Source organism: Strongylocentrotus purpuratus, unplaced genomic scaffold (genome assembly GCF_000002235.5).
Source record: "Strongylocentrotus purpuratus isolate Spur 01 unplaced genomic scaffold, Spur_5.0 spur5_scaffold_9, whole genome shotgun sequence".
NCBI lineage: Eukaryota > Metazoa > Echinodermata > Echinoidea > Camarodonta > Strongylocentrotidae > Strongylocentrotus > Strongylocentrotus purpuratus.
In genome coordinates this window covers 33,832,304-33,859,659 of record NW_022145615.1, presented here as the reverse complement: position 1 = coordinate 33,859,659, position 27,356 = coordinate 33,832,304, and the positions used below count along the sequence as shown (strand labels likewise).

Here is a 27,356-nt window from a genome sequence, read left to right as displayed (position 1 = left end):
CAAGTGTGGAAGAACATCAGTTAAGACATGTTCCCTCAAAAGCTTGGCTCTTCAAATGCCTTCATATTCTAAATATGCATATAACATCGTAAAAATCGGGGGGGGGGGGGCCGGCTTTTTATGCCACGTGTTCGTGTAGTTCCATATACATCTTTCTGTGCAAGTGTTTGTAACTTTACCAAGACTTGGCCACATTTCTTATCATTTTGATGATTCCAGAACCTTGCAATACAAACACATTCTTATATGCTAGATGATCAACCTTTTCTGGTCGGTTCCACACCGTTTCTTTCACAATGCAACCGCATGACCAGAACTCAACTTCATCTTTAACTTTCATTGTCAAACATTAGGAATTTGAAAGTGAATACTCTTTCTGACTTGTACTATAGAGAATCTAGACAGCCATCATAAAGAGGTGGCTACTCAAACGCGTTTGACTGTATATCACAGCCGACGGTTGTGGGGCTAAAAAAAACAAGCTTAACTATATTTTTGGGCAGACATAGTCACAGAATGTTCTCTCTTGTGAGCTAGCATTTGATACCTAAAATACAATCTAAATAGACAAAAAAATAGTTTGTTTGTGGAAACCCAAACTAGGTCATAACTTACAACAAAAAAACTCACCCAGATTCCTACTAATACAAGAACAGTTACCTAATTGACACAAGAGATTTGTGGTAAGATATCGATAGGTCTCGCTATGCCTAGTACCAAATAGCAGGATATGTAGATGGGGCCAGAGAGGGAGTGTACATATGAAGTTGCACGACCAATCTGAATAATCACTCAACACAATAATCATGAAGACCGATGACAGCAGGACAGCATTTGAATTTAACAAGTTCATTATTACAATGCCTCACCCATCAAGCAAATTTCTACATTTATTCACACTTTTACCCCTATCTTTCCCTTTGCCCACTTCTGCTTTAGTTCATGCCTTGTATGAAATGCCTTTTCAAAAATGTGAGTGACATGCAGGACTATAGGCTTATAGATCCCTCGGTGACAACAAAAAATTAGACTACTAGTACCCTGAAATAGCAGCAAAACAATATCCATTCACATCTATTAAATGCAAAGTGCAAAAGCGTATGGATTTTTCGTGCTAAGGCATATTCATGGGAGACAAACTGCAACTATTTGAAGAAATAACTACTCTACTGGAATTACCATATAGAACTTAGAAATATCTAATTATGCATAATACTTGTGACTGTTTACTATTAACAAGTTTTTGTTATGATCATGGTTGCGGATTTTTCTCCATCTGGCCCATATCGATAAGATGATTTTCATAAGACCTTCTCAGTTCCGTCATTCTTGGAAGAGTGATGAATCAGCCGATTGCAATGACGAAACCCTTCTCTCTATCTAAGGAAGTATTCTCCTCTTTGACATTTCTATTAAATATTTTTAGCATCAATCTTTAGCTTTCATCTATCTACCATCCTACATGCAGTTACTTTCCTCAGAATCAGGAAAGCATAGGATAAGACTGGGATTTTTGCCAAATTTTGATAATCTGAAGAAATTTGTATAATCGGGGGAGTTTGTTTGGCAAGATGGAAACAAATGAGCCTAAAAAAAATAAGGATATATTTTTGTGTAAAGCAGACACATGTATTGAGTTGCTAATTGCGCTACCCTTTAGATTGTACCTGTCATTCATCTAAAAATGAGAGTTAGTTTATGACTAGTCCATTTCTACTAAGGGGGGGGGGGGGTGTTCATTTAGATCTGATGATTACACTAGATTAAAATATCAGTAAATAGGTTCATTGTTCCACTCAGATTTAGCTCCATAATCTTTAGAAGCGATCATGTAGTTCCAATTACATTCAGAAATATTTACCATCAATTCAGTGATAATCATGATAATATTAACATCATGAATTCAATTGAAAAAATATAAACCTATCCTATAATAAATTTGAATCTACTATTTTTTTTAACAAGGTTGCAAAGACCTTCAATAAATTGATTTAAGTATAAAAATCCTAATGTATCACCTAATTAAATGCTCAAACATAACAATGACATATTAAATAGTCTGACAATACAAAACAGTACTCAGATCACCCTATGTTTGATTTCTTTAAAGCCTTTGTGATTGAGTTTTGTAATGCAGTATGAAGATTAATACCACAACACATAGATCATCTTTCAATAGATTCAAACTTAATTTCTTTTGACTATGGCAGGATATGAAGCTTGCCTTAGAACATGATGATCTCAACACCCCACGTCAATTTTTCCCTCTTTTGGTGAAAAATGAGGAATTCCTTTTCTATATTTAGAGCCTTTATGACCAATACTCACAATACTTTTAGGAGGAAAGAAATTCTTTCCTTTTCCTTCTAATACTTAAGCCTGAATAGCAATTTGAGAAGCCTCTTCTGATCTTTATCAACGTGACATTCTTACTTGGGCTAAAATTAGAAGAAGTAAGTTTCCCTGGATCACAACCTCTTTTTGATATCTCCATTTCCTGGGTGTTATGTTTGAAATGGTGCCAGATCTATGCCTAGTTCTTAGCACCATTCAATAAAGGGAATCAAAGAACCTTCATACAAGCTTCTTTGATTTAGCCTCATGACTATTAGAGGCCACTAAATAAGACAAATTTCTTCTTCTTTTCTTCTTATTCAAATGCTTCAGAATGTAAACTCAAAAAGCTTGTAAGAAGAAGCTTGATTTCCAATTATCTACTACTACAAAAAACTACCACATGAAACCTGTAAACTTTAGGTATATCTATACCATTAATCTATGGGACTTCTATTTTGTATGACCCGAAGCTGCCCCCTTTCAGTGCATGTGCCTTCAATTGAGTCAAAAGATTATATTCAGATAAAACTCAACCTAACTTGGGTAAACAATGTTACCTTCATAGATTACAAGCAACAATGAAAGCCTGCCAAAGCACATGAACAATGGAAATTGTAATTTGTAACTTATACCTGACTATACCTTTCCCACTACACATGATTAATGTCTAATATAGATGTCTCATTGCCAGCACATTCAGACCTTTCCAATATCTTCAATTTGCCAATTTGCTGCTGATAGTGTACTACTTACACTTCTATGCACACCCTTCTACGACCTATCATTTAAGTAAATAAAACTATGTTTCACACTTTAATTTAGTGGTTCCTAAATAACTATTGTCCATTTTTCCTAGCCAAAGTATTTTCAAATTGGTCTAAAGGACAAAATATGATCATCAATGATGAGTGCATGAAAGGACTTCCATAAACATGAACAACTTTATGCAAGGACACAAGTACAAGCTACTATGATCTATGTATAACCCTTGGGCATATAAATGGTCCCATTTAGTTCTTCCTACAATTTGCCTTAACACAATATGTGTCTCCTAAAGATTTGCTAAAATATCAGTAACAATCATTCCAGCTTACATAAGAAACTATCAGACACCCCATCCTTTAAATGTCTAGGGTATTCCTATTGAGGTGTAAATATTAATTGTTTCCTTTAGATTCATTTTCTTCCAGGGTAAAACTACCTTAAAGGCATCATTTATCAGTTAAAAATGTTATCAGTGTCTGTGATATGGTGTAATATTGAAGCCCTAAAAAATTGCGCTTCAAAATGATCATGAAGTGCCTCAAAAAATTTAAAATCTTTGAGTGGTTTTACCATACTCATTTTTCCCAATAGACTGTAGTGTTATAAAAAAAATTAAGTTTGGATTTCCAATCATAAATATCTTGATAATCAGACAGGCGATCTGCTTGTAAAAGTCATGGGATTCCTGACTGACCTGAAGGTTTATAATTATGAGTGCAGCATGAGCTAAATCCAGGATATTGTTTCAGAATCTGAGGCAATGTTACAGAGTCACTTTTAAGAAACATAACACGGTTTTAGAAAGGTAGGATGTGATGGGTAACACTCAAACAGTTCACGTATGTATGGACACCCTGCACAAGAGCCAAATCCATTACTCATTTATTTGTCATCAAACTCGTAATCTCTAGATTTTGCCGATGAGCCTATTATTCAAATCCTAGATTTGGTGACTTCTAAAGCCTGATCTGATCGAGGCAGCATGACGCGATCCATTGAATTTGACATGAACTCTAAAAACGGGAACACACCCAAAAGACACTTGCTGTATCAAAACACATATGTCTATTGTCTAGTGGTCTTTGTGTGATTAATCTAAGAGTATTCAAGCCATGTTGAGTCACACTACCTTCACAATCACATCTAAAGTGCCTCAAGTCTTTCAAAGACGTATTCAAGGACTCGCCTAATTGATATTAATTACTGATATGAGTAATATCATATATGTTTGAAGGCATAGTGGTTCCCTAAGCTGGAGGGGCAAAGGCTTCAATGTGACCTCGTCAGTGGCTTTGTTTCATTAGCATTAATAGTCATTGCTAATATTACTCATTGATTGTATCATGAATTCAAATATAGATAATGTTTGCTTGATTTTCAACGGGGAAAAGAGAGATTTGCTGAAAGGCATTATGAATGATTTTATAACAATTGGGCTCTCTGTTTTTCTTTCTTTGTCAGTCTTTCTTTGTTTAAAACCTATATTCATTCATTCATTGTTATTCCTATGCCTATTTGACTCCTATTTTCTAAACTTTAAAAGGACATCTACTTAGATGCTGGTCATAAGAATCGGCTTAATTAATGAATATAAAAAACTTTGCTCCCCTATTCTAACTCTCCCTTTGTCTTTCTCTGTACGTCTGTGTATCTGTCTATTTCTTGTCTCTATCGCCTGCTCTCTCTCTCTCTATCTCTCTCTATCACACACACACAAACACAAAACCACACATTTACTCTAGTTGTCTCTGTCTGCCTCTTAATTCTATTCTCTCTTATCCAAATCCAAATGTGCAGCATCACATAGTTTTACAACTATGATATAAAAAAAAAGTATGTGAAATTGAAACATGTGACCACCATCTCTCATCTATCTGTAACATATTTCTCCCTTTCCCTCTTTACATCTCTATATTGTTCTTCTCCTTTTTTCCCCTTTCTCTCTAAATCTCACTCACTCACCCTCTCTGCCTCTCTTTGTTCTAGAAAAATGACACTTTGACCGGAACCAGGGGATTGTAATGTCTAGCTCTCAATCCTGAAGAGATTTAACCTAACATTTACAGATTAAACACAGCTCGGAGAGAAATATCTGAATAATACTCATGATCATTTACTGGTTCTATCTTGATGAATGTACTACCTACTGAATGAAAATTACTGGCCTTCTGTGGCTGTGCTATGAGTGCTCAAGGCTCTGGCAATAATTAACTGGCAGGTGTTTTTTATTCTTTATTTTGACCACAAAGAACCCCCCCCCCCCCCCCCACCCAACAAGGTTTAGTTACATGTTGCATTAAATGCTGTGACAATTACTTGAGTTCAAAGAATTATAAAGATTAGAGGAGATTTCCTTCTTACAATCTTGATGAGTAAACAATGAAGGTCAAACAAAGACTTCATCCAGTTATAACTTATATCAGAAAATGTGTATTATTTCCTTTCTTTCAACTAAATAGCATTCAAGAGAAAAGGTCTGTCTCATCTGAGAAATTCAAAGAAAATATCTAAAAGAACATGAAGTTTCTTTTTGAAAAACAACTTCATAATGTTATTTATACCACACTTTTAATGAAATCTGGTATGGGTAACATGAACGATTAAGTGTCTTAATCAATGTCAGGAGGCAGCATTAAAATTTTTCACTTGCATCTAAGGCTACATGCATCATGCTTAGATCTATCATGGTGTTACATGTTAGTACATGGGTTCAAGAGGGGGTGAGGGGGTGAAGGGAGGGGCAAAAGTCACAAGAAGAGCTCATCTCACGTGATGACTTCAACGACTTCTCTTTCTCACCCGTATCATAATAATTATGGCAGAGCAGATTGCAACCTCCTCCCCCCCCCCCTCCTCCATTAAGATGTGCAATCAGCTCATCTTCTATAACAATTTCAACCATCTCTCCTTCTCTGAAACACAACCTGTCTTTATTACCCACATCACAATGACCCTTCCCATGCATCCCATCCTCAAATTAAAAGCTCAATTCAAATCAATTTCATATGGTGTTCCACAGGGATTAATTTAAGTCCAGTTCTTTTCATAAGTCATGTTAATTATTTTGACCCTGTCTCTCTGCTTTTAATACTGTCTTTGCTATCTTAAATTTGTATTCTTTGATTTGCATATCACAATGAACTACTGAATAAAATCACATTCTGAATATTCAAATCCTTCCCCTTCTCCTTCACCCTCCCCTCCTTAACATGATGCAATCCAACACTCAACTTACCTTCCAAAATGATTTCTATAGTCTCTCCTTCTCCGAATGACAACTCATCCGTATCGCCCGCATCGTAGGGGTAGATGGTACGACACTTTGGTCTGGACGGGGCTGGTGGTTGTGGTTTGGGCTTGGGTCTACCAGCTCCAGGTGCAGGGCGGCTGCCCTTTATGGTCCTACGTTTTTGCCTGTAAATGAAGAGCAAATCGGCATTCATAAAATTGTTAGTTGAATTATGGGAAAGAAAGCCCCAATACGATTCATTGATTAAGGGGTGTGACTGGATAAAACCTTTCATGTACATTACATGGAGAATGTGAATACCATGCTTTTGATGCAGCAATTAAGAGCTTGTACGATGTATATTATTTAGGTGGATTCAAGACATCTGCTTCCAGTAACACCGCCCTCTCTCCAATATCATCCTTCCCAAAATTGACTGCCAAACAACTTTTTCCCACAGAAAATTCTCCCCAGGTTAGGGAATCTTTTTTAAGAGAGTAGTTGTCTAGGTGGAGGGGATGTAGTTGTCATATAGGTGATTGTCCAGAGGGGTAGTTATCTTGCTTCCATATTGGGCACTATAAAATGTGTTAAGATGATGAAGCGGATCCTTATCAAATGATTGGTTAGCGCGTGCAGGCGTTTATTTTGCCTAACACGTAATTTTACTATTGACCGGTCATTAGTAAAATCATGTTTTGTCAGTAATTCTTACTAATGCTCTCACTACTGTGTATTACTTGTATAATATCTTACCCTGCCACCCCAGCATCTGGTGTCTGTACCGGTCATTAGTAAAATCATGTTTTGTGGGTAATTCTTACTAATGCCCTCACTGCTGTGTATTACTTGTATAATATCTTACCCTGATACCCCAGCGTCTGGTGTCTGTAGGTAGTCTTGGCTGTTGATCACGTTCTTGAACTGTTTGGCGAAGATCTGGGCGCCCCCTTTTGGTAGATGGGGCTGCTCTCCACTCTTCCTTCGACTTGAAGTACGTTTCATGCCTATAGGAGGGTGTAAGGAGAGATGTTAGCTCATGGCATAATAATAATAATAATAATAATAATAATAATAATAATAATAGCCTAATAGTCCTCTCCAAATTCTATTAAACCGAAACGGAAATTCTTTTTGCCCAATTGATCGTGAGCCTGGCAGCCACTGAGCAGCGCCAGATCGACGTTGCTCTATCCCTTATTGTTGAACGCCAAACAAGGTAGCAACATCTCCTATCTTTTAACGTCTTTTGGTATGATGCGGCCGGGGTTCAAACCCACGACCCATGACTTTAGGGTAATCCGACATAGCAACAATGGCTCCAGGTTTAATCTTGTCAGAGAAGTAAGGTGACAGTTAGAGTTGCAATTGAGTTTTAGATTAGGTTTAGAATTAAACAACTGTATATGGGTTTAGGGTTGGGTATAGCTTTTGGTCCATGATTGAAATTAGGAATTCAGTTAGTGTAGGACATTGACAGTGGAGTAATTGTGAAGGGAGGATATGTCGTACAATGGACCAGATGAATACTGATAAATTAAATCTAAGCACAAAAATTACTTTCAAAAGAAAACAAACATGTTTATTTATAAATATATATATACATACATGTATATATATATGATATTCTCAAATATAATAATGACCAAATAGAGTTCATTTTTTCTGAAAAAGAAAACATTTTATCAGAAGACAGAAACAGAACATCCCATGCTTATTGTGAGGCTCATGAATGTTGATATTTCAAGTCGCATGAAAACATGAAAACTGTCTAGGGTTTATTTAAAAGATGAGACTTCAATATGAATATGTCATGTATGAATTTGGTACATGAGGTGATTATGAAAGTGGGGAGCTGAGAGAACACGGACATGATCATGTAACAGACAATAACAGGAAGAGATCCAGCAGACAATGGTTCGGTGAAAACAATCACAGACCAATTAAATCTTTAAAGAATTCTTTTTATTCTTGTCAAGTTAGACTGATTTGGGTGGGAGCCAAACAAGGCTGTGACACAGCATGGGTTCACTTGCCAAATCACATGCCGCTGGCAAAACAATGTCTTCACACTCTTATGGGCATCGGTTAACAATGTTAAATCTGAGATGCATGGCCATACGTGTTATCAGTGTCTGTGATATGGTGTAATATTGAAGCCCTAAAACAATTCTGCTTCAAAATGATCATGAAGTGCCTCAAAAAAGTAAAAATCTTTGAGTGATCGGTTTTACCATACTCATTTCCCCTAATAGACTGTAGTGTTATAAAAACTGTTATGAAAACGAATTTTAAATTTTGATTTCCAATCATAAATATCTTGATGATCAGACAGGCGATCAGCTTTTAAAAGTCATGGGGTTCCTGACTGACCTAAAGGCTTATAATTATGATTGCAGCATGAGCTTAATCCAGGATTTTGTTTCAAAATTTGAGGCAATGTCACAGCGTCACTTTAAAAGGAACATGGTGCCTCAGTCTGTAGGGAGACTGTGTCTCAAAGGAAACTGTTGGAAGTTTAGTTAAAGCTTTGACCATGTACTTAATATGAATCACCATTACTATGCCCAATCAATTTGTTCAGATACACAATATAAATGTTTCAAAACTTCCTGATAACCATTACACACATCAAAAATAGAGATGTCAGTTAACCAAGGAGGACAACATATCGAAAAGACTGAATCGAGATGGAAAAATAAATATGAAATTATTGGACTGCAATAATCCTAATTGCCATAAGAACTATTACCATTTAAAAAGCATTCAGGGTACAAATAAGTTGACCTATCAACAAATGCTAAATGCATCCAACTGAAAGTACATGTAAATGTGACATTACTGTTTGAACAAAACTATTTACAACAATTGAAATTGATATCAAAACTAGTTTATATTTAGCTGGTTGATGGGTAATTTGGCCTCCTTCAAACTTTTGACATTCCTGCCAAAAAAAGATATAGTATTGCCAGATTATATGACTCCACGGATCAAACAGCGTTATGTGAGACATGATCATAGATATAACCGGAGCCAATATTTTCACAAAGAGAGCCTGATTAGTCATTTGATAGTACAGATATTGAACCCAACTTTAAAATAGATTCATACAGAGTTAAAACCAACATTTGATGACCTAATTACAATTGTGGCGAGTACTGTTCTATTTCAAGTGCAATCCACTTGAAAGCAATGCACTTTGTTTATAAACAATGAAGTTTCAATACACCTGTCCAGTAGCACAAACCTATCTAAACTGCATGTACTAACCGGAAAAGTTTTGTACGCTAGCTCACTAAGAATGGGGGCAAGTCCGAGGTATGTTGTCGCCTTTGTCACTAACTACATCAAAGATCTCAATACCTGTGACGATTTTATCAAGTTCATGGCCGTGTTATAGCTTTGATCAAACAAATTATGAAGTATTTATAAATTATAAAGATACTTTCAATGACCATCAAGTTCTTTATTTCATGATACAAAATGACCAAGACTTGCCCTTTAAACAATCCCAGGTGAGAAAACCAAGTTTCATGCAAAAGTACCAATATCTTACAAGTATGAACATTTTCAGTTGTGACAGTCACCAATCTCCTTTAAAGGGGATTCAGATAAAAAGTTACAAATGAAGCAATTATTCTCTTTGATTTAGATGGTTGTTGTGAGAGGAGATTAAGACAAGTGATTAAGAGAAAACAAGTGCTGCATCCGTCGAGAGACGTTGCCCTAATCCCCCGACGACAAATGGCGCAAGCCAGCCCCGCTGTTAGAGGATTAAGACCAAGGAGGCATGTGTCTTGTTACCACGGTGACGCTATGTGAGTCAAGATTAGAAAACAAGATCAATTGATCGAATCAAAATGAACACAAAGGAATAGCAGCAGCTGTTGCACTCAGAAATCAGAGCACAGGTTATATGAAAGAGAAGGGATTGATAGACAATTTATCTTGGAAAGCCAAATGTTTGAGGACTATTTGATTATGCATCTGGAATAAAAAAAAAATTAAAAAAAAGGTGATATCTTGTCTAGTAATCTTGTGAGGTCAGAGGTCAGAGGTCATATCTAATTGTTAATTGCTGGAAAAGACTCAAATCTCGCCTCAATTATCTTTGATATTAGCTATCATACAGGCTAAGATGCGACTCTAAAATCAGCACTACAAAACATTATCACTTGTAGCAGAAATACCCCTCCTCCTGCAAAAAGAAGGGAGAACGAAAAAGATTGAAGGATGTAATATTCCTTGAAAATATCAAATAGATTGAAATATGGATCTAAATGTATGTATGTTTGAAAATATTTCTCAAACTTGAACTCAGGTTCAAATTCAATAGACTACATCGTCTAATTTTTGTATAACAAAAGTTTTTCTGTATAACAAAAGTTTTTCTGTAAAGGTAGGAAAAATCAAAGGTTAACATTCATTTATTGTCAGTGTACTCAGTATTTTCCCTTTATTATGTTGTTAATAGATTCAAATTTGTCATGATTTTAAAGCGCATAGAGAAATTTCTAATTTATTATGCACTTAATAAATATTCTCTATTATTATTATTTATCATAGACAGGTGATCGTTATAGCAAGTTTGACTGTCCAAAATGCAATGATAGGAATGTGTATCACATAGTAGAAAATGTAACAGTCACATGCAAGCCCAGTATGGCAAGAAGCTTACATGTATATTGAGTGCAAAACAAAATTGTAACAAGATCTCAATGCTTTTCAATATACTCATATAGAGAGGGAAAAGGTTCATTTGATATTAGAGCAGAGATATCAAGTCATTTGAATTTATAAAAGGGACATTAAAAACAAATACTAACTATCATTTAATTATGGCTGGGAACTGAGATTATTCATAGGGCGCTGCAGATTATAATCACCTTGGCATAGTGCAATACAAATTAAGTTTAGATTGGTTAATTAGACGGAATGTCAGATACTACAGCAGAAAATAGACTGCGTCAAAATAGAGTTATACTTGACAATGAACTTTACTGAAGGAAGTGGGACATTTCAAAAGGGAAATGATACGGTTTCAACCTTCTTTCTCCAGGCATGCTATTTGCAGTGCTTTCATTAGTAGTATTCAGGTATTAATTTACAAGAACACTTTTGTCTGCTCTTTTGATTGTTGTTGTTGTGAGTCAATATGATACACAGCATTACTGGCAATTATAGTTGATTTGCAAAGTAGTGTGGAGCAGAATGTTTCTAAAGTTTTTGAAAGAGAAACACGGAAGGCACTGATATCCACAATAAAGATCTGATCAATTCATTATTTGTTCAAGAACATATACCCTGTATTGATAAAAAGAGGACTGTAGTTTTATATTTGACACAACTACTGTAGGCACAACAACTTATAAGGCAATAACTATTCTTCATTCAAAGACTACTCAAAGACTGCATTTAGCATAAAATTCTTTTTCACGTCTGCCAAAAGCTATATCTCCACTCTAAATCAAAGCTAGTACTGATAGGTCACATGACCAATCAGATGAAAGGTGTAGGCCTACCGCAAGTTGTACAGCGTATGCTTCCACAAAATTGCTTGTGGTCAATATCCTACACTGACCTACATTTTTAATTTTAACCTTGGACCTAACCCTAAGCCTAACCCTATATCATGAGCTGCCCACAAGAAAGGCATTATACCGCTGACAATACAGAGCAGTTAATGGTGTCTTGTAGGCAGCCCACAAACATTTTTACAAAATAAAGCTGAGAGCAATTGTCGCCAGAGCAAATGTTGGAGCACCGTACCACCAGCTGGGCTCCTATGATGAGACTTTGTTTCATTGACTGTATCAGTGTTTCCTGTAAGCAATGGATGCCTCTATTTCACATGGTGGATGCCTTCATTTCATATGACCTATAGATGGCCAGATGTTATCTATCAAGGATCACAGTGGGATGAACAATCCATCTGATTACATGAAAGATTGCATCACTGAGTCACTCCAAGCCTTCTCATTCTACTAAAACAGTCACAGACAATAGCAAAACAAATCCTTTGCTTCCTTCATCTGTTAATATAGAAAAAACAGTTGCTATCAAAACTCAAGACAATGATTACATTTTCCTGAGCCTACATTTTCATGTATTCTTCTCACTTATTAATGGAGATAAATGGAGATAAATGGAATTCAATGAAAGGTTATTTTATCAAGATCTACTTGCGGTTACTTGGCTCAGTCTTAAAGAAAGCTGTAGCTGATTCCAGTCTATTGCAACTCAACATGAGTTTGATATCAATCAGCAAACCTATCAAAAAGGAATAAGGCTTGTGACTCACTGAAGGACTTGAGATAGATCAAGATTGATCATAACTCTCCATAGGACAGAGTCCTGATCTACATACATGCATGTACAAATAATGTTGCCATGACAATAATGGGCATCCGCAACAACAACTGACCAACAGCATGCCACAACTGAGCACTCAAACACTGCCACAGGCTGAAAAGTCTGTGATATGGTTGCTACCCTGGGAACTGATTGGATAATCTGAAAATCAACTATTTGTTTGATTGACTATTTTAAATGATCAAAAACAGGGAATAGATTTGCAAAGCACTTTAGCTTTTTCACAGGCTGAAAAACTAAATATGGCTGCCATAAGAGCCTCTTTTTTAAATAGTATTTCATGTGATTGCTTGCCTGGGGCAGAGGATAATAAGACGGAAGGAAGCTGTCTTGCTCTACTTCCATTTCATCAGGGTTGGCGTTCCTGGATGATACCAAAATCAAGGGCTAAACGGTTGCCCAGCAACAGTACTGCAAAGGATAAAACTGTCACCTGTTACTTCTGACATAAAGCCTGTATGAGGACTCTCATCAAACTGCATGTTACAGTCAATCAATCCAATTTACAATCATTTTTAAAGCTTGATACAGACCCTCGACCCCTCCCCCCTTTGAAGAAAAAAAAGATTGCAGACAAAATATAATATACTGCAAACAAAATAATAGTAATACACAAAAATATTACACCATTGGCAAGTCAACATGTGGTCAGAAAATAGAATAACATCAATTCTCTTACTTAACTTAAAAAAATCATGATGAATTCCCCTAATTTTTGCTGTCCAATGGATATATAGAGTATTTTGATATAAGGCAGGAGTTGTCAAGGAACTGAAGGCCATACTTTATTAGCGCTAAACTGACCATCATATTCTATACCGCAGATATACGTTCAGGGCCAGATATATCTCTTTTTTTATCACCCTTCCTCCATCAAACATCGTTGTAATGGCCTCGAGCAAGTCTCCTTTCCTTTTCCTAATACAGATGATGTATCCCATGATTCTCCTCGCTCTAATTTTCAGCGCTGATTAACAACGGTCCCATGCCTTCAGTTTGATGTCCTGTTCATCGTAATTCTATATGCACCTGAATAGGTCCTTGAGTATTTATATCTTCCTGAGCGCAAGGATAGACTGCATGCATGTCAGCAAGAAAGCAGCTTCTGGCGATCATACACCATCATAAATAATTTTGCTTTTCCGAAATGGCCCCATATAAGGAGATTTTCCTTCCTATGCATGGGAGATATCAAATTCCCTTTCCTTTTTGATAACCTATATGAATCATAATTGATGGAAATTTCTAGAAAAAAGATTAAAGCTGAGTAATGAGCAAAGAAAAGTTACATGTAAGGAAATCTAACGAGTAATATCTTAAGTAAATGTTGAGCAATAATGCACATGGTCTAAGTGAATGTGATTGCCAACAAAATATGGAAATTCGTTTATATTTTGCGGATCCAAACAGTGAATCTTCTAAAGTGTTCTTTGTAGGTTTTCATGTGGAGACGATTATAAGACATGAACTAAAACCAAGTAGGTTAGTCCTTAGTTATTTGGTAGTCTCCTGACAGATAACAGAGCATCCTGCTCAAAATGTAGTACACAGCTTCTTTCTTTGGAAGATCCCAAAAGAATTCTTTTTAGAACTTTTCCAACAGATATAGAGCATATTGAAACACTTGAACTTCAGTTCTTTTTCAAATCTGGTTCTTTTCCACAAAAGAATCAACATGGTGTTACTGTAAATCTTAAAACCATGTAGTACAAAAATCTTCTGTTTAATGAAAAAACTCAAAATTACAGATTCACATTTTCACATTGATGTATGTATAGTAATTTCTAGGTTGATTTGCATTTTATGTTTTTGTTTTGTTTAATATGTAATTGTTTATCATTGTATTTTGTTTGTTACAGTGCTTAGAGGCTATGGTTGTAAGCACTTTATAAGCAATGTTTTTATAATTATTATTATTATATATTTTCAAGACTGTACCTCCTTTGGTGGGGCTGGTAGGACCCCCTCTCTTCTGTACCAGGGCATACGGAGCAGTGGGTTTGCCTGGGGCAGGCTGGCTGGGAGCGGGCCTCCTTGATACATGTCCATTGCCGCGATTACTGTTGCCACGGTTACTGTTGCCGCGGTTACCGGCCTGCCTGTCTTTGCTCGTCACCTTGACATCACGTAGTCCAGGTCCTTTTTTTTTTAAAGAAAGAAAAGGAATAAAAAATAAATTTATCGATCTTCATCTTTCTATCTTGCTTCAAACAATCATAATTTTATTTATGTTCCCTAAAATAAGCCAATGAAGATATGCCAAATGTTTGTGAAAGTGAATTACTTTCCCCTATTACTCCTCTCAGTGCACATAAACACTTTTAAAAGGTTGAGTTTTTAAGTTCCAAATCTTTATGTTAAACCAAGAACAAATGAAAATATCCTATGAGATATACCTCTTTTTTTATTTCAAGAAGAAAAGGAGGCCTTCCTATCTTCATTTACATAAACATTATACACCTGTTTACAATCTTAGGGTTGGATGTGCCACTTTTGGCATTGTAAAACAAATTTCACAAAATAAGTTTTGGATTTTAGAATTAGGTCAATCTCTATCTATGCACAACAATGATCCGTCTGTAAAAGTTGGCTTGGACGATTCTGCCCTTCTTGGCATGGTTACTACATCAGCTACATAGCATTGAACCTGTTTAGGGCCAGAAAGGTATTCACTCGTAATTTTCATGATGAATAGATGTCCTTCTGGCTCAACAGGGGCCATAGTCTCAAAACTATGTTTATGTGTAATATTAGGGTAAACAATGTTAATCGTAATGACAAACTGAAACTGTGGAATTTAGACTTGTCATTGGTGGTTGCACAGATATCTCTTTTACCTGTTCATGAATACAGTCAGCTTCAATTTCAATTTCATTTATTTGTTCAACTATCAATATACAATCAAAATAAGTTGCATCAAGAATTACGAAGAACACAATGATAGTTTGGTGACCCCAGAGAAAGCAGGACTTATAAAAAGGGGCCACCAAATTGAAATACATAAAAAGATCAAAAAAGCTTCACACAGACATCAACCAATGATCTGTCCTAACTTGAGTTTCTCATGACAATTAACATAGTTTTACTGACATTAAAAGGTATCATTGCTTTCAGAACACCACTGTAAATGATAAGCACTCACTTGAGTTGCGTGGAAGTCCACTACCAATGCTAACGGTCAGTATCTTGCTGGACGGCTTGAGAACGGCAGTGTCTCCCTGACCCTGAGCAAACCTCACTGTCCTCGTTCCTCCTCCACCCCATCCTTCCTTCTTCACTGAAAACTCGATCCTGAAGGGTCAAGAGTGAAAGCGAGAGAGACCGTTAATAATAATAATAATGATAATACTCAGCTTTCATATAGCGCGAATTACAATTAAGTCTCTAAAGCGCTTCCAAAGTATACAGAGATTATTACCCCATTACGGCGCGCTAGCATTTCAAGGAATTTCTTCCTGCCAGGTACCCATTTACATCACCTAGGTTGAGAGTGGCAAATATAGATTAATGTCTTGCAGAATGACATTAGTGATATAATCTTTAATATGCCACATTCTCAAGAACTAGAAATCAGAACAAATCAATTTTCACACATCTAAAAGTTACAAAACTTGGTAAGGGTATGAATAATTTATTTGTTAACTGTATGTGTAAGTTAATCAAAGTACAAGTAGTTTTTAGGGTATTAAACATCAACTCAGCAACTCAGCATTTGCACAAACCAATATTTTCAAGTTAAATAAGTAGAGCTATAGATTAAAGTACATCTGAACTGAACTGATAACAGTGGTATGAATCAGACCAGGTTTGACGACAAACTAAAGCTTCTCTTGGGGGAACTTGAGCAATTGGAATCAAGCAAAACCTTGACTCACCGCCTGGAAGGACCAGAAAGAACCGTATTACAACAATCTCATTTAACCTACTAATACAATGGAAAGGTCGAAGGGAATGGATAAAGATCCTCAAATCAAAATTGTGCTTCTCGATCACAACAATTTCAAACTTACTAATAAAACAGAAAGGTTACAGAAAACAACTCTCAAAACCCTGCTTCTCATCTGCGCAAAGGATTGCCTGCAAGCAGCTTCTGTGCTTATTAATTTTCACCTATCACAACAATCTTATTTGAGTTTGAGTTTGAGTTTGAGTTTGAATTTGAGTTTGAGTTTGAGTTTAATCTAGTAATACAACTAAAAGGTCACAGAGAACAGTTCATCATCGAGTACAATTGCATCAGATACATGTAACATTTTTTTTTTTGATGGTCTTTAAAAAAAAAAAACTCTTACTCAATTTTAAATGACGCATATAATTTTGATTGCACAATATTTATATATTTCCTTCTAGTTTCATAACAAGTGCTTTATAAGTTTTAAATACAGCATTATCTTGAATTGTACTGCCTTAAATATTTCTGGCAATGGCACCATTGCAGAATCCTCCCACATACATATTATCCTTGATATGTCAAATAGATTTTGATCTGAATCCCTTCTCTGTTGAATTAACCTACATTGTTATCTTATTTTGAACTGCATGTTAGTGCACTATTGTGACATTTATCAGCTTACCAATAATTTCTATGATTAACCTCTATTTTCAAAGTTTTTGATGGAATACACATTAAAAAATATAAAGACCTTGTTTAGAAGTAACAATTCATTAAGAAATAAGCTCTCTGGCTTCTGGAGGTCAATCTATTGACTTGTTTTATCATTTATACCAAAAAAGTTTGCTTATGGTCGTTAAAGTTTTCTTGAATATTTTTAACACCGTAAATGTCAGCAATTGCTTTACGGAAGTTCGAACAGCAGTTGGGTCTAGGTAACCATCAAGGAGTGTTTGTTGTATCACAGCTCGAATACAATCACTTTCAATTTGAATACAACCTGAACAGTTGTGTTCTACTGACAAGATATCTTCCTTCGTGAATCACATTGAGTCTTTAATGATCACGTTGGCTAGCATGGCTGTGAAATAAAAATGTTAGGCCTAATTGTGTCATAAAGTTGACAAGTGCCACAATTCTCGAATTTGTTCACAACTAATCACATTCCACGTTTTCAAGAACTTTTATCGATCATTGTACTTTGTAGATATTGCTTAGTTTTTTAAAGCTGTCTTGATCCGTTTACTGCTACACTCATACTAAGCGGAAAGGATCTTCCCCATGAAAAAAGAGAGGGCAGAAAAGGGAAGATCCTTGGAAGTTGCCTGATTTATGCTTTCTGGTTCATGGTCTTAGTGGTTTCCTGAAGGAATGGGAACAAAACAATGTGGTTCAGCCGGCCGGCCTGTCGATGGTAAACCAGTGATATGACGGGTATGAGATCACATGATCAAAAGATTAGCCGGGGGAAGCCGACACCCCTGAATACACAAACCACAGAGGATTTCAGGGATCCTAGGTACAGGGAAGAAACCTGATTTATCAACCACAATGTTCTAAATACGGAACAAGTCAATGTTCAATGTTTGTTTGATTTACATGTATCACAGGACATATAGGGTTAGGGGAAAATGATATTACCGGCCAAGTGGATGAAACAGGGACTGTCAAAGTGGCGCCAATTTAAGAAGGGATCAAAATTACGGTCAATCCTACATTCTGGTTAAATGCTTTACCACAGACTTATTCGGAAGCCTAAGATAAACTGAACGATGACCAATGAGTCCATTACTTTATATCATCATTGTCTTACAAACTTAATCTTGAAGAGCATTAATTGTACATGAAGTCTTAAAAATAAATAGATATCATGAATGTCTCACAAAGGATCGGGTCACAGCGCTGTTGTACATGTATATATAGACAATAATGATAACTCCAATCCCTTTGAGATATTTAAAAAAAATCAAGAGTGCATGCATATCAATAACAAGATGCTCTATATTTAAAGATAAACTCCAGTTCTGGTAAAAAAAAAGAAAATTAATTCTCACATAATCAAACGAAACTTACACTGAATGTTCAAGATTACAAATAAATGACATGTGCCAAACAATTTTGGAAGAAAATGTATACTGGCTGAGTAAAGAGCATAGAAAGACAAAATCTCAAGGTAGTACTAGCCCCGACACCATATGTGTGTTGTCCCATATGTAGCCTTCTGTGTACAGTGCTTGTTACTTTACCAAGACTCTGTCAAATTTATTATGATTTTGATGACTCCAGAACCTTGCAGTGCACACCAATACTTACATGCTACATGATTAACTGTTTCTGATCCTTTCCACACCTTTTCTTTCACAATGCAATCGCATTACCAGTACTAAAGGTTATCTTTAAGCTTGGCTTTAAAAAGTATTTTCTCACTCTGCATCAGACTTATAGTGCCCTACTTCATCCCCCATCACCCACTCTTTCTGGCTGTCAGAATGAATAACCTTGCCCTTTTTGGTTTAAGAAAAATGTATTTATATAGTAATCATCTTTTAGTCATGCCTATGATCTCTAGTGTTTCTTCAACCCAAGGTCAACACAAATATACAAAATTAAGACACTATTTTTACACATCACAGACCACCTACACTCCATACAGGATGCTTGGCCATGGATCCTTACTTTCTGGGTCCCGGAGAGGGTGAAACATCATTTGATGCATTCCTTTATTTCATCAAAGATGTAAGTTTAGCGTTAGGATTGCTATTTGAGTTTTAGGTTAGGTTTAAGGTTGGGGTTAGATATAGTTTTGGATCCAGAGTTGAAGTCAGAATGTTGTTTAGTGGTTATAGTAGGTGACCATGCAACAATTGTTGTCAGAGTTATGAGGCATAGTATCCCTTAAAGATCACCCCTTTACTAACCTTTATGATCAAATAGGTTTACAAGGGTATACATTTACTATTATTGTTCTAGAAGGAGGATCAAACATTTGCTTCTGCAACATTTACACTGTCCTTTACTTTGTCAAAGAGATATAGGATTAGGATTAATATAATAATAATATCGGATATTTATAAAGCACACATATCCACCCTGCAAGGTACTCAAAGCACTCCAATATTACCCCGGCTCTGCTAGGCTACCGATTTCGGTGCTGACAGCATTCAAGGAAAATCGCCCTTCTCCTTTAACCCTCACAATCAAAGAGGTTTGCAAGCATACACATTGGCTCCTGTCCATACACACACCATTGTCCAATCAACACTTGTTACTCTCAGGTTACTTTTATGATTTGAAAGTCGTCTCTTTCCATTCATTCATGGAGTAATTAAGATTGTACAAAAAAATAAAGACTCTAATTAAGTTCTCAATGCCATTGATTTAGATTGGGGAAGTTGGACCAAATGAAATTAAAGGCTGTGATGATTGAAATGGAGCTGCCAGTAGTGGTCAAATAGAGGAGAACATAATCGATGAATAGTAAAAAAAACAAAAGTGTGGTGAATTCTATTCAAATTTCTGTTTGGAAACTAAAATACAACTTGTGTATACATGGGTATTAAAAAAGATACTAAATTGGGCATGCAGGTTCTCCTTGTTTTTAAAGGCAGTTCTTTCTTTCAGAAAATCCCATTATGATTCTCAAAGCAAAATAATGAAAATGTAAAAGCACATCTCTAATTTTGTTTGCATGGACACAAAATGTTACCATAAGAATATTCCATTGTAAAGTTTTTTACTCCTAAAATCTTTAAAAACATGAAAAACATAATACTACACATTTAATTTTCCATGCTATCAAGAAACCCATTTCCTCCCATACAATTTAGATCTTACATCTTTATGTACCCAATGAACAAGTCAATGACCTTTAAACCAACTTGAAGATCCTGTGACTTTAACAAAAATGACATTCCTCTTAGCCTCCTCCAATTTCATCACTTAAGAACCAACCCAAACTTAAAGAAGTGATGTGAGGCACCCCATGTCCCTCAAGCACTGACAGGTTCTATATATTACAATTTCAAGGATCCGTCAGGACGAAGCGTACGATCCTTCCCACCGTAATTACATCCAATTAATTTGACAGGATGAACTTCACACGTTCCCCAATCACACTCATCAGGCCGTGAGTCACGTTTCATCGCTTCAACAGATGATGCCGACGATGAAGGCTGCCCTCTGCCAGCCAGCGAGGCCCAGGCACCAGACGCTGGCGGACCTCTGCGCACTACCATGTAACACCCTACAACAATGCTAGGAGATCATAATCTCCATGTGCAACACTACTGCGATTTATGGTTCAAGAGCTGAAAATGCTTGCACGTTTTCAGCTGTTGCCACTTGAATATGGACGTACTTGAAGATTCTATACTGCTTTGAAAGATTGAAGGGAGATAGGCTAGTTCAGGATCAATGGCAATTGTCGGACATCTGTCGGCTAATCAAAAACTTCCACAAGAAAGTTGTGGGAAACAGCTTAATTTATCAAAGGATCTCATCTTGACATATTAAACACTCTATGACAGACTGGTAATACCTTATAGTCTTCACATCCTTGTTTGTTCGGAGTGAAGAATTCTCAGAAATGTTTTTGATTGTCCTAATAATGGGCCATGTGGTGAATTTTAATCACAATAACTTGTCGAATCTTCCTCACTCCTCCTCTTCCGCCAGAATATATTTTTTGGAAGTTCAACCTTATGAAAGAAAGTGTATGAAGCAGAGTGTGACTTCTAAATATAGCCATCAAATTAATCACAGAATATGTATGACTAAGCTTGTTGTTATCTATTGAAATACATTATTCACATTGTCATCACAAAAACATATTTTTCAGAATTTAGATAACCAGAACAACTTGCCATTCACAATCATTTGGGACGGGAAATTGAATTTCCAACACAAGATAAAATTACAACCTTCTTCTTCTTCTTGTTCTTGGTTTCCTCCAGGTTTGGAGAACTGTTTAACAAAATGAACAAGGGCACTAAACTTGCTGATTGTATATCAATTATTTTACTCAATGTACAATGATCTCTCAATTCAAGTTTCCACACTAATGAACACAATTTCCCCCTGATAAGTCATTCATTAACAGCAGAAGTTGAGCTGTCTCAATAAATATATTTCAATCTGCAAAATTGACCCGATTTTATAGTCTACTATATAGAGAAGATCTAGAGCCCATATTTTGGACATTACATGTTCTTAGTATTCTAGGAGCCACAATACATTTTATTTCCTGTTTGTTATATTATCACTTCAGCTGCCCTATATATGCTCTAACTCTCTTCTACTCTCTTTTAATTGAAGCAGGGCCTTGATAGCTACTACCAAGTCCCTGATTGAAGTGAAGGCTCAATAACCTCTCAAAATTGTTGCCATTAATTAAAACAATTAATGATAGTACCTCGCATTGATCTATTCACATGTTAGCTTTACCACTCCTTATATGCTACTACTGTTTATATCTGGGATATTAATCAATCAAATAAAATAAGTTGCATGCAAGTCTTCTCTCTTGAAGGTGGTTCTTTAATTCTGCTTACAAATAAATACCACATAATGTAGTTCTCTAGTGTGACCTGACTATTAATACTCATCAAAGACATAGTGTTGGGGCTGCAGTTGGGTTCTAGGAAGGGTATAGGGCTAGGATTAAGGTTAAGTAGATTGTTTGATCCAGTATTGAAGTTAAGAATTTAACTCATTGCCTACTGGAATCAGTTGGCTCCTGTATTAAGCCTATGGGAATGTGTGAAACCAGTTGTCATAGGGTTAATTATAGTGTAGAAACTGAGCATAGAGGGTTTGTGATTGAACACCCTTATGTTAGACATAAGATAAATGAATCTACTATTATAGAGCTGTGATTGAATCATGAATTTTTTTCTTTATTCTGATAAAATGCTAAGCTAAAACAAAGCAAGTCCAGTTGATTTGTTTATAACTCTTGATGTTATATATTCTGACAACCCAATTTTCAACTTAAGTCACAACACATCAACTCTAATCAAGATTTTGATAATAAATAAACTCCCTGAATTTGTTTTTACCGAATCTAATTTGCCCGAGTGTTCCTTCTTCATGAGTCAGTTGGTTTAGTGCAGGAAATGTCTGTCTCCGTCGATATGTTTGAATTTGTTCACGTCCCCTCTTGTCTTAATCGAATGCCAAACAAAACAAGCTTGCCTTTCATTATGGTGAGATTTCTAAAGGCCTGCTTCAAATAAGGTTACCACAAAATTAGGCAAAGGTGAAATATAACGTCTTCATTTCCTTCTGGAACAATTAAAAAAAACTCTGTTTATTGAAATATTATGCAGCACTCACTTACAATGTAGCTCTAATACCGGTAGATATTTCCCCCCTAGAACTTTAGACATGAAATGTTGAAAAGAATTTAAATCAAAAATATGAACAGTTACATACATGTTTATTTTCTTTCTTTCAGAACAATCATATGATCTTTGGTATACTACATATACATTCATACATGTATCAATACATGTACATTAGATTCACTTTTATTTATATTTTTGACTTAGTCTAGATCTCTAAGACATACCATAATAACAGAGAAAATATTTGTTTTGCATTGGGAAAATGACCAGGGTAGGTTTAGGGTAAAGGACAGGGTTTGATCTGGTGTTGGAGTTAAAAATGTGCAGTGCTAGAATTTGACCACAGTGCCATTGTCTATACATAGTATCTGTGGTAGACTCCTGAGAATTATACAACCTGTCATCTAAGTGGACATTCCTGTATACACACATGAATGGATAGAGCAACGTCGATCTGGCGCTGCTCAGTGGCTGCCGGGCTCACGATCAATTGGGCAAAAAGAATTTCCGTTTCGGTTTAATAAAATTTGGGGTGGACTATTAGGCTATTATTATTATTATTATTATTATGATGTAGATGTATCTGGTTCAAGTTCTAGTACTTCATGACACTGCAATAAACTGTCTCACATCAATACCCTCTTCAATATGATTAGTTACGTCACCGGCCAATCAGTGGTTAGTCACTTGCTAGATGTTCTATTTAGAACCCCGGTAAAATGGTGTTCTGCGAGACATCAAAGACTATCGTCTCCTTGGAGGACATTCCTGCAAACACATCTGGTCCAGACTTTAATACTTCCTGAAACTACAATAAGCTGTCTCACACCTATTAGCCTAGCTATAGATTGATAATCAAATTGGTTGATGTCTCTGTACAAACAGTCTTCTAATGCTATTCAATTGGATAATGTTTCCATCAGTCTAGCATTGAACTTCTGAAGAGAGACACGACTCTTCAAAACAACAAACTCATGAAAGTACAGGACACAGTAAAACCTGTGTCTAGATGTGGCCAATGGAATAGTGAGTGTCGTTCTCATACTGCATTTTGGATGTGGATGTCTCGACCCGAGTACTAATGCCTAAAAAAGGGTAATCAGAAGTTTCCTCAGGGTTGTGGTTTTGGGGCCCTAGAACTTGTCTAAAATGTTAGCAATAGTCAAATATTCAAAAATAATGCAGAATGGTGGTTACTATTTACAGTACCGTAGATGTAATTTTGAAAAATGTACAAATTAAAATGATGGAAACAATAATCATTTGAAAGTAAACTATGTTAGAAAACATGAAAAGATTTTGTGTACATCACTGTGACATAGCTCTTATCCAAACTGCACAGTACAGTCAAAATGAGGGGCAAAGATAGTACTTCCCTTTAAATGACTTCCATAAAGGTTTTACATATCTTTGACCCCATTCTTAAAAACAAGTGCATACTGTTGATCAGGTCATCCTGCATGTGTCATTGTAAAGCACACATTCTACAAAAATATGTATCAAATTGATTTATCTACTGCAAGATGATGAGTAACTATCTATCCATGACTTAATTCATCTTGTTTGTGCAACAACCCTGAAGATGATACAGTGATAAAGATGCGTCATCGGCACAGAATCGGAAGAGGAAGAACATGTAAACCATCTTGGGACAAAGTATCATTATTTCTGGCTTACGGGCCTCAAGGAATCATCGGGAATTGACAAGTGCATCTTGGCGATCTTTCCCATCCCATTGATTTCTATCTTGATCAGGGCTTTGACAATAACAGATAGTTACGCCTCCGGGGTCAACGGAAATAGAGAAACATTCACAGAAATTTTGGAGAAGCATAACAACGTGATGCCTTGATCCTTAAAAAAAAAACATCAATGGCTCTGACTTGCTACCCTTAATCAGGGGAGGTTTTCAGGGAAAAGGGGTTATTATTTGTTGGCTCCCATAGAGAGTTGAAAGGAAGATCATTAAACCTCATTTCCTGTCGAAGTAAGGACATGAGGAGGGTAAAGACGCAGAGGAACTTGGTTCATAGGGTAAGACGGAAGAATGGGGGTGACGGGGGGAAGGTGGTATGATTCGCAAGATCTTAAAGAGAGGGGTACCTTCATCAAGGATTTGGGGTATAAAGGGAATGGACCCGAAGGAAGTGATGTCGTAGAGGGGCATGTATGACCTGCTTGCAGAAAGGAAATTGTTTGAAGAGAATACCGGTAGGGGCAATCTAGGTATCTGCATGGCACTTGAAATCCTGGAAATCCTGAGGAAGGGGCAAAAAAGGGTAAAAATACATTGAAAATGTTTAAGGTAAGCTAGGATTCAAAAGCGAGAGGGGAGAAGAAATATTTGGGTCCAGGTAATGAGAGCCAAGAGAAAGAAGCTGGAAGAAACGGGATCAATCCTAGAATAGATCCGATGCAGTAAAGGTCCTGGGGAAATAGGGACACTTTCCTTGGTACGCTCCAGGGTTCAAAGCCCCAATAGTGCTGTGTTATGACATGGGATTAACTAGATCCTAACCTTGGGGGTATACTTCCGTAAAAAGAGTTTACTATATAGTCTGTTGAGAGCCAGAAGGCTGTTAACTGTTTTAAAGTACATGAGTTAATGCCCACTGGGCTCTCAATAGACGATAAGCTATTTGAAGAAGCTGCTGCTTTTTGTGGGAAGGGAATAGTTTATAGAAGATGTAGGCTATAGATCAAATGGCACCTCATGTCCTGGGGTAAACTAAATAGAAGATGGGGGCACTGATCTACTTGCAGATCCGATAACACATGATACACCAGAGGAATTAAGGCAGCTTTTTAAAATGTAGGCATGTGTTTCTGCATGCATATGATGATCCTATAGCAACACCTGTGTGAGAGGAAGGGGAACTAAAAGATGAGGCATCCATACAAGACCGCTGATAATACTTGGGGAGGGGGATTGTTTGTAAAAGATGGAGGCTTTGATCCGCAAGTAGATTCGACAGCACAGAACATCCTGGAAAGGGGTTCCTCAGGAAAGGTTTTGAGTCTCACATGGCATGGGGCATGTTTAGCGACACGGGTTGATTACAGCATGATCCAGTGTAATTGATGGCTGTTGCCAGGAAAAGGGTTCCCTTTGGCGAGGAAGAGGACAGTGTTAGGAGAAGACCTCGGCTCATTTCCAGGCTAAAGGCAAAGTGTGATTGGGGATGGCATGAGACAATTATGCATATTTTTTCAGCGATTGTCTTGTAATTTCAAGAGAGCCCTGAAAACAGAATTGTGACTTCTCAATCCTGATAGGATGTTCAATCATGGAGAATTCAAGGAGAAAAATGCTAAGAGAGGCACATTAGGAGAATATAAAAAGAAAAGAAGGAGAAAGAAGAGAGAAAGTGACAGTGGAGAGAGAAAGTAAGATAAAGAAGACAAAGCGGGGTTGGAAGGAGGAAGAAAGGTGGGGAGAGAGGCAGAGGGGAAGAGAGAGAAATAAGGGAGAGGTAGAGTGACAGAAAGTAACTGAAAGAAAAATAAAGGCTGCCCCCCCCCCTCCCCCCATATTCAGTTGAACAGCATATTCCATGATTACATGATAATAACAAATAGGGCATCAATGTAAAGGGGAATAAACAGGCTTTTCAATGATACCCACATTAAATATGATAAGAGATATAGTCTCAAACTTGAAATGCTTACATTTTTGGGGGAGTTTATATGAAATAAAAAAAAATCAAAGTCTGTTGCTAAGTTTTGCTGGTAATAAAAGAGCAATACATGGACACTGTACTATGGACTTTTGGGCAAAAAAATCTGCTCTTTTGCTTCCCAAAATCTTGCAAATAGATTCACAAACTTTCAATGGTTAAATGGCACATCTTAAATCTATTGACCAAACTTCAAATACCTTGAGATATTTCCTTCTCAAGTTTGTAGCCAAGTTTTGTTACACATTCTTTTTCCTTTTCACCTTATTCAAGCTAACATTCATTTACTAGCACTAAGAAATCACAACTTTATACATTAAACTTTCCTTCTTCCATTTCTTCAAGCTCAGTTTTCATCTCACATGCACCTGCTCCAAAATACTCCCAACCTCAAATGTCTTATCTCATAGGAATTCCATGCATTAATGAAGGATTCTGGAGACATAAGTTTGACATTATTCAATGTTCATGAGTGAGAAGATCTGAGACTAAAATTAAGCCATGTTCACACAGAAGTGTGGTAATTTAGAACTTTCAAGTTTGCAAAACCTTGCAGTCTCAAATAACGATCCACTTACAGTGAGAAGGGTTCACACATGAACAACATGTATTCAAAGCGTTAGACCATAAGTCGGCAAGAAGTAGTTAAATATAACATCAAATGACCCCCTCTGCTCGTCTGCATCACACTAACCATAAGATGGCTTGTGGTTTATAACTTCAAGTAAACTTAGAGGTTA

At 36.5% G+C, this 27,356-nt stretch overlaps 1 protein-coding gene across 2 annotated transcripts in view; it reads right to left on the bottom strand.

Moving 5' to 3' along the window:
• LOC577182 (amoeboid myosin I) overlaps positions 1 to 27,356 on the bottom strand; it is a 79,350-nt gene that overhangs the window by 727 nt on the left and 51,267 nt on the right. For both annotated transcript variants that reach the window (XM_030976264.1, NM_001124762.1), the window contains 4 exon segments: positions 15,846 to 15,994; positions 14,642 to 14,842; positions 7,197 to 7,338; positions 6,338 to 6,516 (listed from right to left, as the gene is read on the bottom strand). In XM_030976264.1, coding sequence (XP_030832124.1) covers positions 6,338 to 6,516; positions 7,197 to 7,338; positions 14,642 to 14,842; positions 15,846 to 15,994 — 671 coding nt within the window.